Source organism: Centruroides vittatus, unplaced genomic scaffold (genome assembly GCF_030686945.1).
Source record: "Centruroides vittatus isolate TY-2023 unplaced genomic scaffold, ASM3068694v2 contig_347, whole genome shotgun sequence".
Taxonomy (NCBI): Eukaryota; Metazoa; Arthropoda; class Arachnida; order Scorpiones; family Buthidae; genus Centruroides; species Centruroides vittatus.
The window spans coordinates 11,718-24,978 of NW_027122171.1; the positions used below are offsets into that span (position 1 = coordinate 11,718).

Genomic DNA, 13,261 nt, shown 5'->3' on the forward strand with positions numbered 1-13,261 from the left:
ATTCCAACTATTATTTGTAAAATAAAATATTGTTTATTCAGAAAAGTGAAATATGGCCTAATAAAAATGTTCAGTCTTTTATCGTACAGCACATTAATGCATTATGTAAATAGCTAAAATATAAATTTATATTGTGCTTTTTACTTTCCTGGCTCTGTTACATGTAGGGCCTACACGTTATGGAGAAAAAGTATGACAATCGGTCAAAAAATCCCTGCCAATATTTTTACATTTTCTAACTTAGGGGATCTTGAAACGTCGAGAAAAGCAAAAAGTTCGGGTGTAATTTTTGTATGTACGGATGTTGGTGTATGTATGTGTGTATGGCTCGATTTTGTTCACTCTCTTTGAAGTTTCATAATTCTCGTGCTTTATGTCGAAAATTTCTGACATTTTGCAGGGAGGTTTGTGTATTAGGGGATTGATGCTATTAACAAGCAAACAAACGTTAAATAGGTATGCTTACATTAGAGATTATAGGTTGCTCAAAGTATGAATCCAGTCGTACGAAATCGATATTTACCACGAAATCAAGTTTCGCAGGACTGAAAGATGTGACTAACACAGCCAAATTCTCAAATAAAAATTTCCCTAAGTCACCAAATTTGAAAATGTTCGCTTCAATGAGAAATAATAGGAGGAAAAAATTTGAGTATTCGTGCAACGTAATGTACAGTACATGTGGGGTGATATCCACATTGTCTCCATCTCGAAAACCATAAAACATTCGGATCTTATACCTTAATATCTTGCAAATCTTAGTTTAAATTAAGCTTTATATAATATTATTATATAAACCTTATAATATAATATTATTATATAAGTATTTATATGTGGTATTTTGAACAAAATCGCAAGCAGTCGAACGTGAAGATTTGTACATTTGATGTAGAATGACTTAACAACTATTAATTGCAAAACAGGATAATTTAAATAAATTTCTTTTACAAAATTGAATTTTTTAGTTTGCATTAAAATAAATATGAAGTATAAATATACAATAAAAATTATATAAATTTGAAATACCGAAACATAAGTGCAAATGTCAGGAAACCAAAAACAATAATTAACAAAACTATCAACCGGAAACTAAGAATTTGCGAAACAATAGATAGACCTAGTGCAAGTATGACGTTGCATAAAAAATTTTATATCTATAATTATTTATATTGTCACACGCACAACTATTGCAAAAAGAATACAGTAGTTGTATTCCATACAATTTTTTAATGTTAAATACTGTGTGTAGTACTAAACAGTGCAAAAATTCGAGACAAAAATTCTATACATTTAAATTAAAATTATAATTTTATTTTAAAATATTTTAGATAATATTCTGAAATTGTATATTATTTCAATTACAACTTCTAAGATATTATTGTATCCTTGATGCGATGATTGTGCGATATAAATTCGATATTTCTAACCGGATAATGTAAATGAAATTTACATGACATCGTAAATATTCTCCAGTATTATATTCTTTTCTTCTATTGGTGAGATATTAAAATTTACGAGAAGCGATATAACATTTATACTTAAGTAATTGGGAAAATACGAGATAGTTGACTTTTATAATAGACGTAACTGTAACGTTGTGCAGTCTTTACAATGAAAGGTCACGACATTGAACCCAATGAATTACAGGTGAGATGCTAATATTGTCGATAATAGTAAACTAACCTTTAATTCAAATGTGTGTCGAATATTATTGAGACTAAAGTTTTTAATCTGTACTAATACCTTTGTGAATTATTTCTACATAAAATTGTTCATTATTTTATTGTTATTACTATTATTTCTAATTTCTCGCCTCCAAACTTCGCGTTCTTAGAACCGAAACTAGTGGCCCAAACGTAAAAACAACCACTAGAGTAACAGAGATTCCTCTTGGATATAAATCAGGCTCAGGTTTGAAAGGAAGATTAATGACATCAAAATTATGGCATGAGATGATCACGATAACGGGCGAAAAGGTTTCTGTAGACGGAAAATTAGACCAAATTTACTTGGTTGTGTCTAACATAAAGTGTTTAATTATATGCCAATATTGTGTAAATTTAAATAATTTTATAATTAAATGTCGTCTTTCTTAAAATTATTTATCAATGAATCAAACATTCTTACTTGATAGCGCTTTGTACTGTACCAGTACCTCATTCAACCTTGTTTCGATTGGTTTATGGGAAATAAATTTTTTCACTGTATACGGAGATGCTTAAAATTACTTTTCTGCACAGACCTCTGATAAGTAAATTTAAGTATCTCCGCATATACTGCACTCTGTGCAACGAAATCGACTCCAGAACCGAAGTGATTTAATTAATTTAAAAAATTCCATCCAAAATTCTATTCATTTATTTATTAATAAAGGAATTACAAACAAAGCCTGCCTCTGTGACATGTTTCGAAACGACTGTACTAAGTAGAAATTGCGACTTTATCCGTGATGTATTATGATTGTACGTTTCTTTTATGTATAATGTGCTGATATAAACGATTGTTTTAGTGTTTAAATAAAACATTACGAGACGTACTAATTGTGTTTTTACCATCATAATGTATTTGTGTATTATTAATGTTTTTAAGATACAGAGTAAACTTGAACCATTAAGTTAAATAAAGAATTAAACTTACAACTATTGTATCACTGATACATAGTTTAACTAGTGGTGTAACTAACATATTTCTCGGGGGTAATCTCGGAAAACGATCTGAAAAGTATAATCAGAACAAAATGAAAATAAGCATTCCTTAACCCCTGGCAGCCGACAAACGAACGTCCCCTTATATACAAGCCAGACAAATGTTCCAAAATGTTCCCGATAGTCTAAAAGGAATCCTTGAGAACAAACTCTATATCCGAAATACAATTTTTCTTTAAGAATAGTCTATAGTGACGTAATATAAGTAAGCGATCGATAACATAGCATTCATTTTTTATTATAATAAAAACTCCAGTAATGAGTTGCTCAATTTTCCTGGCAACATTTCGTGCTGCCATTTGTTTTCATATTTTATTTTAAAAACTTTTTATATTTTTAACTATTATTAAGTGGCAAAAAGCTTAATTTCGAGGGGAGGGATGGGTTTTATAAAAAAAAATTGTAAATGCTAGTAACAAGTAAAATAGTCATTAAGTCCGGCCCTACTGGAGAGATATACAACCCCCTTTATCTCTTCACCCTCTCGACCTTTAATCGCCAAAATTTAATAGCGCGGATCCTTCTAAAACTCAAATCTTCCTGCAAAATTTCTAATCGATTCAATAAAAAGCACGAGAGTTATTAAGCTTCAAAAAGGGTGAACAAAATCGTGCCTCCACTACACACACATTAACATCCGTACATACAGGAAAAAATACTCATTTTTTTTTTCCATTTTTCGACGTTCCGAGTGTCCTAAGTCCAAAACTAAAAATCTGAGGGCTGTCAGTTTTGGCCGGATCACCATACTTTCCCTCTGTTATATATAACAGCCATGAAATTAAACATGAAAAAATCGATCGATATTGAATTACTTATTAATTTTAAAATCGTTAATACAAATTTTTAGTTTATTTATTCCTAAAGCCTCTAGAAAGGGATTTAACTCCCAGAGACTTTAGGAATACTACAGTATATCTCCAAGAAGAATCTCCCACCATTAACTGAGTGAACCATTGAACACTGGTAGTTAGTCGCGGATTCACACCTCATTAACGGAGCCATGAAGTTTTCCTGTGTTTCTTCGTGTTTTTAATATCTAAGTAGGGCTCAATTTTCCATTAAAAGTGCTTCTAGGAGGCACTTCCCGTTGGCAGATCGTCCAAGTGTTGAATTTTTTTTTCTTACTAACCCGTAATCGAATGATGCAGGTTACGTCACGCGTTCTTTAGGCCTCTATACACTCTCACTAATTCGCATCTCTCTATGCAAGGAATAGTCGGATAATTTAGACTCTGCTATATTTTCAAATTTCATTTGTGGCAAAAAAGTTATTCCCCAATAGGCATTGGAATTGAATGTAATTTTATTAGTACCAATGTAATGATGAATAAGTCATTATACTATCACAGCAAAGAGAAAATTTCCTGTGGTAAAAGAATACAACGTAGGATCTCTTCTTGTTTGGACACATGCATCGATACAGTCAGACATGGAGGCATACAGGTACGATGTGTCTACTCTGATCTGAAGTGACAGATTGGCCAAAGATGTTGCAACTGTCGCTTCAGATCCTCCACACTCGTGGATGAGCTCGCACAACTGGCTCTTTATCTGGTCTCACGAATGCTTGCTTAATAGGCGTCAAATATGGAAATCAGTCACTCTAAGGAAGTGTGGCAACACGAAGTCCACGTCCATAAAATACCCCAGCTGTCTGTGTGCGGCCGTCCATTATTTTGCTGGAAAATGGCTGTTTGTATCTCTGACACGAAAAATAATATATAAAGGTGCAGGTATTTTTTGAACAGGCTGCTATGTTGTCAATCTCCCTTGCACAAGTACAATGGCTGACAACTGTCATATGAGATGGTCGCCAAACCAGGGAGGCAGAAATGGGAAGAGTATGCTACTCAACGTAAAGGAATGATTGCTGCTCACCAGTGGTCTTTCACGCTGTAGCAAGTTGGCCATCCGTTTCCAAACAGGACCGAGATTCGTCGCTAGAGGCGATACATTGCCAGTTCTTAGTAAATCACGCTTTACTCCTTCAAATCAATACAAATAAAGCCGATGATGGAGTGCTAACGATAGGCCTCTACTGCTTGCCTATCAATGATATGGAAACGGACACGGTTCTATAAAGAGATATCTGGTGGTCTGATTAGGGCATTCAGAGTTTTTCCACCGTGTTGATATATCCTCATATATATACACTACTATCACCTGTTCACAGTCAAAACAGCCTAGAAGGCAAAAAATTAGGCAAAATGGCCATCTTGGATTGCTCAGCATGTGATAATATGGGAAACAGACATGGTTTGCTAATGCAGTTTGACCATTGTCAAACTCCATCAGCTGTGTGTAATGTTTCACTGCGTCGTACAAACGTGCTTGGCATTCGGAAACCTTCAAACAACTGGTGCGTAGAAAATTCTGAACACAGTAAGTTTATTATTGTCATATTAAAAACTAACAAAACAGAGCAAGTAATAATTTGTACTAAAGAATGGAAATTACGTTTTGTGATACTCTGTAGGTCTAATATTACAAATATATGTCTACAGCGTAAATTAATCATCTTTATTTTTTTTTAATTTTGCATTATTAATGATTAAATTATTCTTGTATTGTGTTTCAACTTGAATATTTTAGCAGGAAACGAAGAAGTACGAAGATTTTATAGATCTTATCGGGGGATTTAGAAAATGGCAAAAGATGTTAACTTTGATTTTGGTCTGTACGTGTTTTACATCAGCGATAAACAACATGAATTGGCCTTTCTTAGCCCCCAGGATCGATTATTGGTGCGCGAGACCTCCGAAATATTTCAACTTATCGGTAGAGGAATGGAAAAATATCAGCGCTCCCACCGAAATAAAGAAAGGTAAAACTGTGCATAGCCAATGCCAAGTTTATGACCTTGACAGGAAAAGTGAGAATTTGTCGAAGATTCCGTGCTCTTCGTGGGAATATGATCATTCGGTGTTTAAATCAAGCATCATTGGAAAGGTAAACAATGTTTTCAAAGAAATGCATTCCAAAAATTGATCGATTTATTATTATTTTGTAGTGGAATTTAGTTTGCGATGATTACTGGATGGCTTCGTTCTCCGGATCTTCTTACTTCATGGGACTATTTGTATCTGCTCTTATCATTGGTCAGCTTTCTGATAGGTACTGACGCATTTTTCACTTCGTTTCATTAATCAACGATAATTTATATACGCCGAGTATTGCAGATATGGAAGACGACCGGTAATCATGTTCGGCATTATCCTTCATATTTTATCTGGATTGCTGTGCACCATCTCTCCATTCTATTGGATGTTCACAGCATGTCGATTCCTTACAGCAGTGGGAAAAAATGCTTTTGGACTCGCTTATTTTGTGTATGGTAGGTTATACATTTTTTTTCATATAGTCTAGAATATTATATTTAACGCCTATAGTAAAGGATTATATAGGAAATGCCAAACGTATACACAGTGTATCGCTGAAGAAAGAATGTTTTTAAGTAATGTGCTTTTTAGATTTACTTAAAAACCTAAAATTCTACTCTTTCAACCTTAGCAAAAATAGCGCTTTATATATGTAGTGTAAAATGTTTGCATGTAACTTACTGGCGCTTGTTAAATGAATGAATCTGTGTAAATAGGCTGAAGTAATAGAAAGTGCGTATACCGCACTAACTTCACCAGCATATCATTATATAAGGTTAACCTTCGCTAGCTACCTTTATCATTGAATGTTCTATTATAAAATAATAATACTTAAAATTTTTAAGCTGACGAAATACAATTTTTATTTAGTATTAGAAGTGGTTGGACCGAATTATCGTGAAAATGTATTTGTTGTTGCCTGTTTATCTTATACCACTGGAATGCTCTCGCTGGTAGCAGTATCTTGGTTAGTGAAGGACTGGTTTTACATTCAATTATATTGCTCGTTGCCTCCCTTTGTACTGCTACTGCTTACTAGGTAAATGTATTAACATAAATTACACGTATTTAATTCGTATCGTTTAATTTCTGTTTTTTAGATTTATTCCAGAGTCTCCAAGGTGGTTGCTGGCCCAAGGAAAACTGCATAAAGCTGAGAAAGTCATAGAAAGAATAATGAAAACAAATAAAATACAGATTATCGGCTTAACTGAAATTATTGCAGAACTACATTTTAAAATTAAATTGGTAAATCCAATTAAAATTTAATTCCTAAAAACAGTTCTATACTTCATTACTTACGTAATAAGTTAGAAGCAATAGAATGAATTATTTGACTATTTTCTAATCAGATTACGTTAGAATCAGTTTGGCGATCTGTTAGAGATATATGACATTGCTATATTTAAAGTAGTATTATTTGATATTCTGGTTAAAAGGCTAAGGAATATATTGGTGTAGAAAACTTGGATGACCAGTTTCTTTCATACCAGTTATTTTAACAAATTATGAGTTATCATTTATCGTTATTTACAAAGTGCACTGTCAGTAGAGCAGGGTATAATGATGGTAAGAACGTAAAGAAGCAATTTTTAAATTAGAAATTCTCAGAAATATCTTGTAACTACTATCGTTAATTTGGTTGTGTTAATAATAATTTAGAAAATTATTGACATTTTTAAGAGGGAAACAAAGTTTACGACAAATGAATAATATGAATTTTCCACAAATTTAGTTTTCTTCCTAATGAAATTTAGTAAAAACTGAAGTTCCTTCATTAGGTATTTTTAAAAATGAAATAATCTAGAATTTTATTTTATTTTTTATCGGAGTAATCGAAGAATACTTACTGTAGATGACCTAGTGTCTATACTACAGAAAACAAAATTTTCGAAATTCCGTAATTTTATAAATTTTCACCAACACAAAGACTTGGAAATATAATGCAAATTACTAGTTATCAAGTGATTCAATCACATATACGATAACTTTTATGATATAAAAAGTCATTTAAATCTGTTAATCGCAGAAACTCTTTCATGCTCTAACACTGAAATTTATGAAAAAAATAATTCGTAAACTAATTAATAATTTCACCCACTGCATTAAAATAATTCAATATCGTAAAATATATTTTAATCAAAACAATGTGACAGTAATTTTCACTTCTTCTTCTATATGAATGTGATACATGAATTTCATTTCCATTAACTGATTCCATTTATCAGTTAATGGAAATGAAAATGGAAACTCAATTCCATTTTCATTTATTTACTGTAATTATATTAATTTCATTCATTATAAAATTTGACAGGACGATAAGAAAACCAGACGGAATTTCCTGGACCTGTTCAAAAAACGAGGACTAAGGAAAATAACGTTTATCACTCCTATCATGTGGTAAGCTAGTGTTTTTCATTGCAACTTTTCATATACTTGTATGTTGAAGACTAGGATTAGCATTTGTTGATTTTAAAAATGCAAATATAAAATTTTAAAGGATACACATAGACGTTTGAAAATAAACAAGTTTATTTTTAACTAATTAAATTATTTTCTAGCCTGAAATTACCCTACATTAATCAGTTTATACTATTAGTTACAGCTATAATTAGAAGGGCTTATCACATCGTCGAGAAGAAATAGAGTCACTAAACAACCATACCAAATTATTTAAATATAGCTTTTAATTAACTTACGAATGCATTTCAGTTACGCAGATTTCTTATCAGCTTATTGAAAATTATAAATCTAGTATTAAACAGAATAAATATCCGAAATATTTAATAAACACTGAAATTATTACAACTAATACAGTGCACTGGGTGTATAATTACCCCATACATGGTGCACTGTGTTATTTGTAATAATTCCAGCCAGTAAACTGTGTTTGTTAGAGTATTTTAGATATTTATTAAACACAATAAATAGTTTTTCTGTCTGACAAATAAATAGAAGACAATTTCGCATAGAAAGTCCTCTGAGGTGTCATCTCCGTTCACAGGGCTCTCTTCTCATCTCATCGATCCAAACCCTAATGTTAAAATTAACTAATTATATACGAACACCAATGGAAATATTTAAAAAGTGTTAATTTATTAACTTAATTTTCAGGTTGATTATAAAATTCAATTTGTATGCCTTGTCTCTCAACCCTGATATTGCTGGAGGAAACATCTTTATTCTTTTTTCTATATTTTGCCTTTTAAATTACTTCGCTTGTGGAGTTTTGTATATTATTCTGCATCGATTTAACAGGAAACGAATCGAGATATTTCTGTGTATACTTAATGGTATTTTATCATTACTTATCATTGCCGTCCCTCAAGGTAAGTTTATTCAATAATACTACTTTTCTTGTTATGCTAGTGTAACTTTAATTGATTTACTTTAATCATTCATAAAAATTTTCAATATAATTATCATTTATAATGGATATTTATCCAAAAGTTCAATCCACTTTGGAATTTCGTACATGATAAAACTTTCTTCTTTATTCATAAATGATTCTTGTTTGGTAGACCTCAATAATTGACAAATAAACGATGATTGTTTATCCAGAACGCTTCCATCCCTTATCATCGCAAAGGGTATTTTAAAGCAAATCTTTACCGGAAATGAGCTATGGATTAATTATCACATTTATTATGAATCAAAAAAATAAGAGAAGTGGAGGTTATACCGTGGTCCTATTCCCTGCCCATTAGGAAGTACAGTTATTCAGAGGAACAACTAACAATTTTTAAGAATGAAAACGAAGTATTTGCATTAAATATCTGAGAAAGAAAAAATATAAACTCAATGAAGTATTGTGAATTATTTTGAGTTAGCAAACACCATCCAGTATTCGTAGAGTCAGAGAATCATTTTTCTTAGATTATGATAATGAAAGGCCCCGATTTCTTGTCAGCAAGATGTTTAAGAGTTTGAAGTTGCAGGTTATTATGCGCCATCGTTACATTCCATTTTGACACCATCGGACTTATTATAGAATTAAAGAGAATCTAAAAATTCAATGCCAATTGTCAAGCTACCGCACAGGATTGAATCCCTCAGTTTTCACTTATCAAAGGTTGTTTGCTTTTATAAATAATAACTGACAAAATAATCATATCGATTATTAATTAATGACTTGTAACTTTTCAGTTTCCTGATCTTACTAAAATTTTAATTTTTTATACTAGAATACCCATGGCTGCGTGTGGTTTTCATCGTGTCGTGCAGATTCTTCACGTCGCTTGCATCTGCCACACTAACTGGATTCACCACAGAGTTATTTCCGACCGTAGTACGTAGTGTTGGTTTAGGGTTGTGTTCCACTTTTTCAAGATTTGGAATTGTTCTCGCTCCTTTTATGAAGGACCTGGTATGCATCTCGTCTTTATTTTAAAATCTAATAAATCATTATGGGTAATAATGTCTTATTTAATAAACTTACCAGAGTGTCAAGGTCGATTGGAAACTTCCTTTTATTATCGTAGGAGTGTTGATGATTATAACAGGATTCGGTGTTATTCCTTTACCGGAGACTAAAAATACTCGTTTGAAAGACACCATCCAGCAGTAAGTAATGACATATTTTTAAACAATTAATGAAATTATATAAAATTCCCTTAGTTACATTAAAGCTGCAGAGAATCTTGTGTACTATACTGTACTATATGTTTTCGTACAAGTCTAAGCAGCAATATCGGAAAACATACGTGCACAGTTCATAAATGTTTTATACGTTTGACGTATAAAACATTTATGAACTGTGCACGCACTGTACATTACACTACGTAATAGCGAGAAAACTTTCGAAAGTGTTACGTGTATATAAATAGCGTGGGCTTATAAAAGAAATCTTAAGAGTATACTGAGAGCAGTAGTTGAAATCTAGAAGAACTTACATTTGGCCACCACTGTAGTGTATATATATATATAGTATTCAGTATATATGCAGTAGTATATGCGTATATATATATATATATATTAGGATGTCCCTTATTTTTCGAATATATTTTTTTTCTAACGCATAGGGCCTAGTTTTGTTTATTTTACCGTTAAATACTTCCACAATAAATTTCAGCTCATTTTGATCACTAGAACCCGTGCCGACTTGCATCGAATCATATCCATACATACGGCGCTAGAGAAGTGGCACGTATTCGGTTTGTTTGCCATTCCAACACAATTTGTCGGGCTATTAATACGTATAGTTTTTTTTTTCGAAGATGTCAGTGGAATTACGAAGCACTAAAAAGCATATTTTCTTAGTCGGAGAGATAAACCACCAAATCACGGGTGCAAAATTTCCGTCAAGTCGGCAAGTTCTCGCAGTTTTGTTTTTTAACATTCGCGAAGATGGAGAGTTTCCATACCTGATAAATATCCACCAATTTCTTGGCACAGTTAGGTATAGATTTTGTAGGTATTCTAGCTTTTTCCCAAAATATGATACACTCGCGTATTACAAGATTTACGCTTTCACTCACAGTTAGTTTAACTTCACAAATGTTAAAAAACAAAACTGCGAGAACTTGCCGACTTGACGGAAATTTTGCACCCGTGATTTGGTGGTTTATCTCTCCGACTAAGAAAATATGCTTTTTAGTGCTTCGTAATTCCACTGACATCTTCGAAAAAAACTATACGTGTTAATAGCCCGACGAATTGTGTTAGAATGGCAAACAAACCGAATACGTGCCACTTCTCTAGCGCCGTATGTATGGATATGATTCGATGCAAGTCGGCACGGGTTCTAGTGATCAAAATGAGCTGAAATTTATTGTGGAAGTATTTAACGGTAAAATAAACAAAACTAGGCCCTATGCGTTAGAAAAAAAATATATTCGAAAAATAAGGGACACCCTAATATATATATAATATAATAAGTATATATATAGAAAAGTATATATATATATACTTTTGTAATACTGCCTTTGTTGCATTACTCTAATTCAAAAATTATGCAACAATAATACTAAAAAATAAATAATGTTAAATAATATGCGAATTACACAACTATATTTGTTTCATTTTGAGATGCTAAAATATTATTTTTATATGTTAAGTAAAAATAAAATATATTTTTTCAAATATTTCAGCTACAGTAAAAAAAGCGCCAAAGAGGAAACTTCACTGTGTTAAATATTACACAGTGAAGAATAATTAAAGAGATTAACAGCTTTTATTTATCCAGAAGAAGAAACATTTAAAAATAATAATAAAAGGAGGTAAAAATTTACAGGTTGCATTTTCATTGTTTTTAAATGAATTAATTGTATTCAGTTCTTTAAATTTATATTGCACTCTTTTGATACTGATACTATTCCTTAAAATCAGGGATAAATAGAAACGTATAGTCACACAAAAGTATCAGATGATAAACAACATTCTTACCTCTGCAGTGTTCTATCAATAGATAATTTCTTCTATATAAAAAACTGCAAAAGTTTTATATATACAGGAATATAAATGCATAATGTATATAAATGTGTACTGTATGTCTAAATTATTGTTTATAATTGTTTTAAATTACTCATATGTAAAATAAAATCTGTTTAAAATCATACAAAATTGAAATTTATCAGTTAAATACCCTTTAGTAAATAAATTTATTAAAAATTGCATGTGGCGCCATATGTTAGGAAATTTAAAAAAAGTTAGAAAAAGTACGAAGTAATATAATAGATTATTTCGTACTTCTAACCCTTCTATTATATTACAGTATAGTATTTGAATTATAACTATAAAGGTTATCTTACGTAAGGCCGCGATTCCACTAGCGTAAAAACGGCCGTGAAACCCCTCGCCGTAAAAGTATTTAATTACGTGACCTATTTGCGTTTGCGCTCGGATTGCGGTGGAGGTTTTAACGGCGAAGTTTTTACGGCAACGGTACTACCCCAAGTGTCGAAAGTAAATACTTCTTCGCACGTGATTTGATGAAAACGAAAGCATCGTAGCTTGATTGTTCATAGTTGTCAGTGCGAAAAATATTTTTAAATGGATCAGATACAATTTTTGTTGCTTTCTGCACTCATGAAATGAAAGCAACGCAAGCATCGTTTTTGGGTGAGGCCTTTATTTCGGAATAGAAGTTCCTTAGGTTATCATAATACACTTATGCGTGAACTTCGTTTTCAAGACCAGGAATATTGTTATGAGTAAGTAATAAATCAAAATTATCGCAAAATCTTATAATGCATAAAAGTTTTATTAGTAGTAACGTGAATTTTGTTGGCAGTTTTTTAAGAATGACACCTGATATCTTTGAAGTGTTATTACAACGAGTAGAAAATCATATAAGCAAGCAAAATACACGTTTCAGAGAAGCAATTTTACCAACAAAACGCTTGGAAATAACTTTAAGGTATATTGTATATGATTAGAAGCTAATGACTGACTAGCATAATCTGTTTTAATTGGTTTAAAAAGTTCATTTTATCATGTATTTTTCCAGTTTTTTAGCATCATGGGAAACGTACAGAAGTTTGTCATTTGCCTTTAGAGTTGGAAGACAAACAATAGCAAACCTTGTTCCAGAAATTGGCCATGCTCTTTGGACTCACTTAAAATCAGACTGTTTGCAATTTCCATCAACACCAAATGAATGGAAAGGTATTGCAGAAAATTTTTTAAAATCTTGGCAATTGCCACACTGCTGCGGTAGCATTGATGGAAAATATG

The 13,261-nt window shown here is 31.8% G+C and overlaps 1 protein-coding gene across 2 annotated transcripts; it reads left to right on the plus strand.

Annotated features, from left to right (window-relative positions):
- The first annotated feature begins 1,532 nt into the window (after window positions 1-1,532).
- LOC136974354 (organic cation transporter protein-like) lies at window positions 1,533-11,816 on the plus strand. Of its 2 annotated transcripts, none has more exons than XM_067269209.1 (11): window positions 1,533-1,647; window positions 5,304-5,657; window positions 5,719-5,822; window positions 5,888-6,042; window positions 6,458-6,626; window positions 6,688-6,835; window positions 7,902-7,987; window positions 8,702-8,916; window positions 9,772-9,953; window positions 10,029-10,150; window positions 11,677-11,816. In XM_067269209.1, the coding sequence occupies exons 1-11, from the start codon at window positions 1,612-1,614 to the stop codon at window positions 11,717-11,719; spliced, it is 1,614 nt and encodes a 537-aa protein (XP_067125310.1). In that variant the 5' UTR covers window positions 1,533-1,611; the 3' UTR covers window positions 11,720-11,816. The 2 variants fall into 2 exon arrangements, with proteins under 2 accessions (XP_067125310.1, XP_067125309.1); XM_067269208.1 differs by having other exon boundaries at window positions 1,534-1,647; window positions 5,301-5,657.
- Window positions 11,817-13,261: the final 1,445 nt, after the last annotated feature.

Excerpts from the sequence above, each read along its gene's own strand:
- LOC136974354 (XM_067269208.1), top strand. The coding sequence starts at position 1,612 with ATGAAAGGTCACGACATTGAACCCAATGAATTACAG. Across the intron at positions 5,823-5,887 it reads ATTGGTCAGCTTTCTGATAG|ATATGGAAGACGACCGGTAA; the intron begins GTACTGACGCAT and ends CGAGTATTGCAG. Across the intron at positions 6,627-6,687 it reads GTACTGCTACTGCTTACTAG|ATTTATTCCAGAGTCTCCAA; the intron begins GTAAATGTATTA and ends TCTGTTTTTTAG.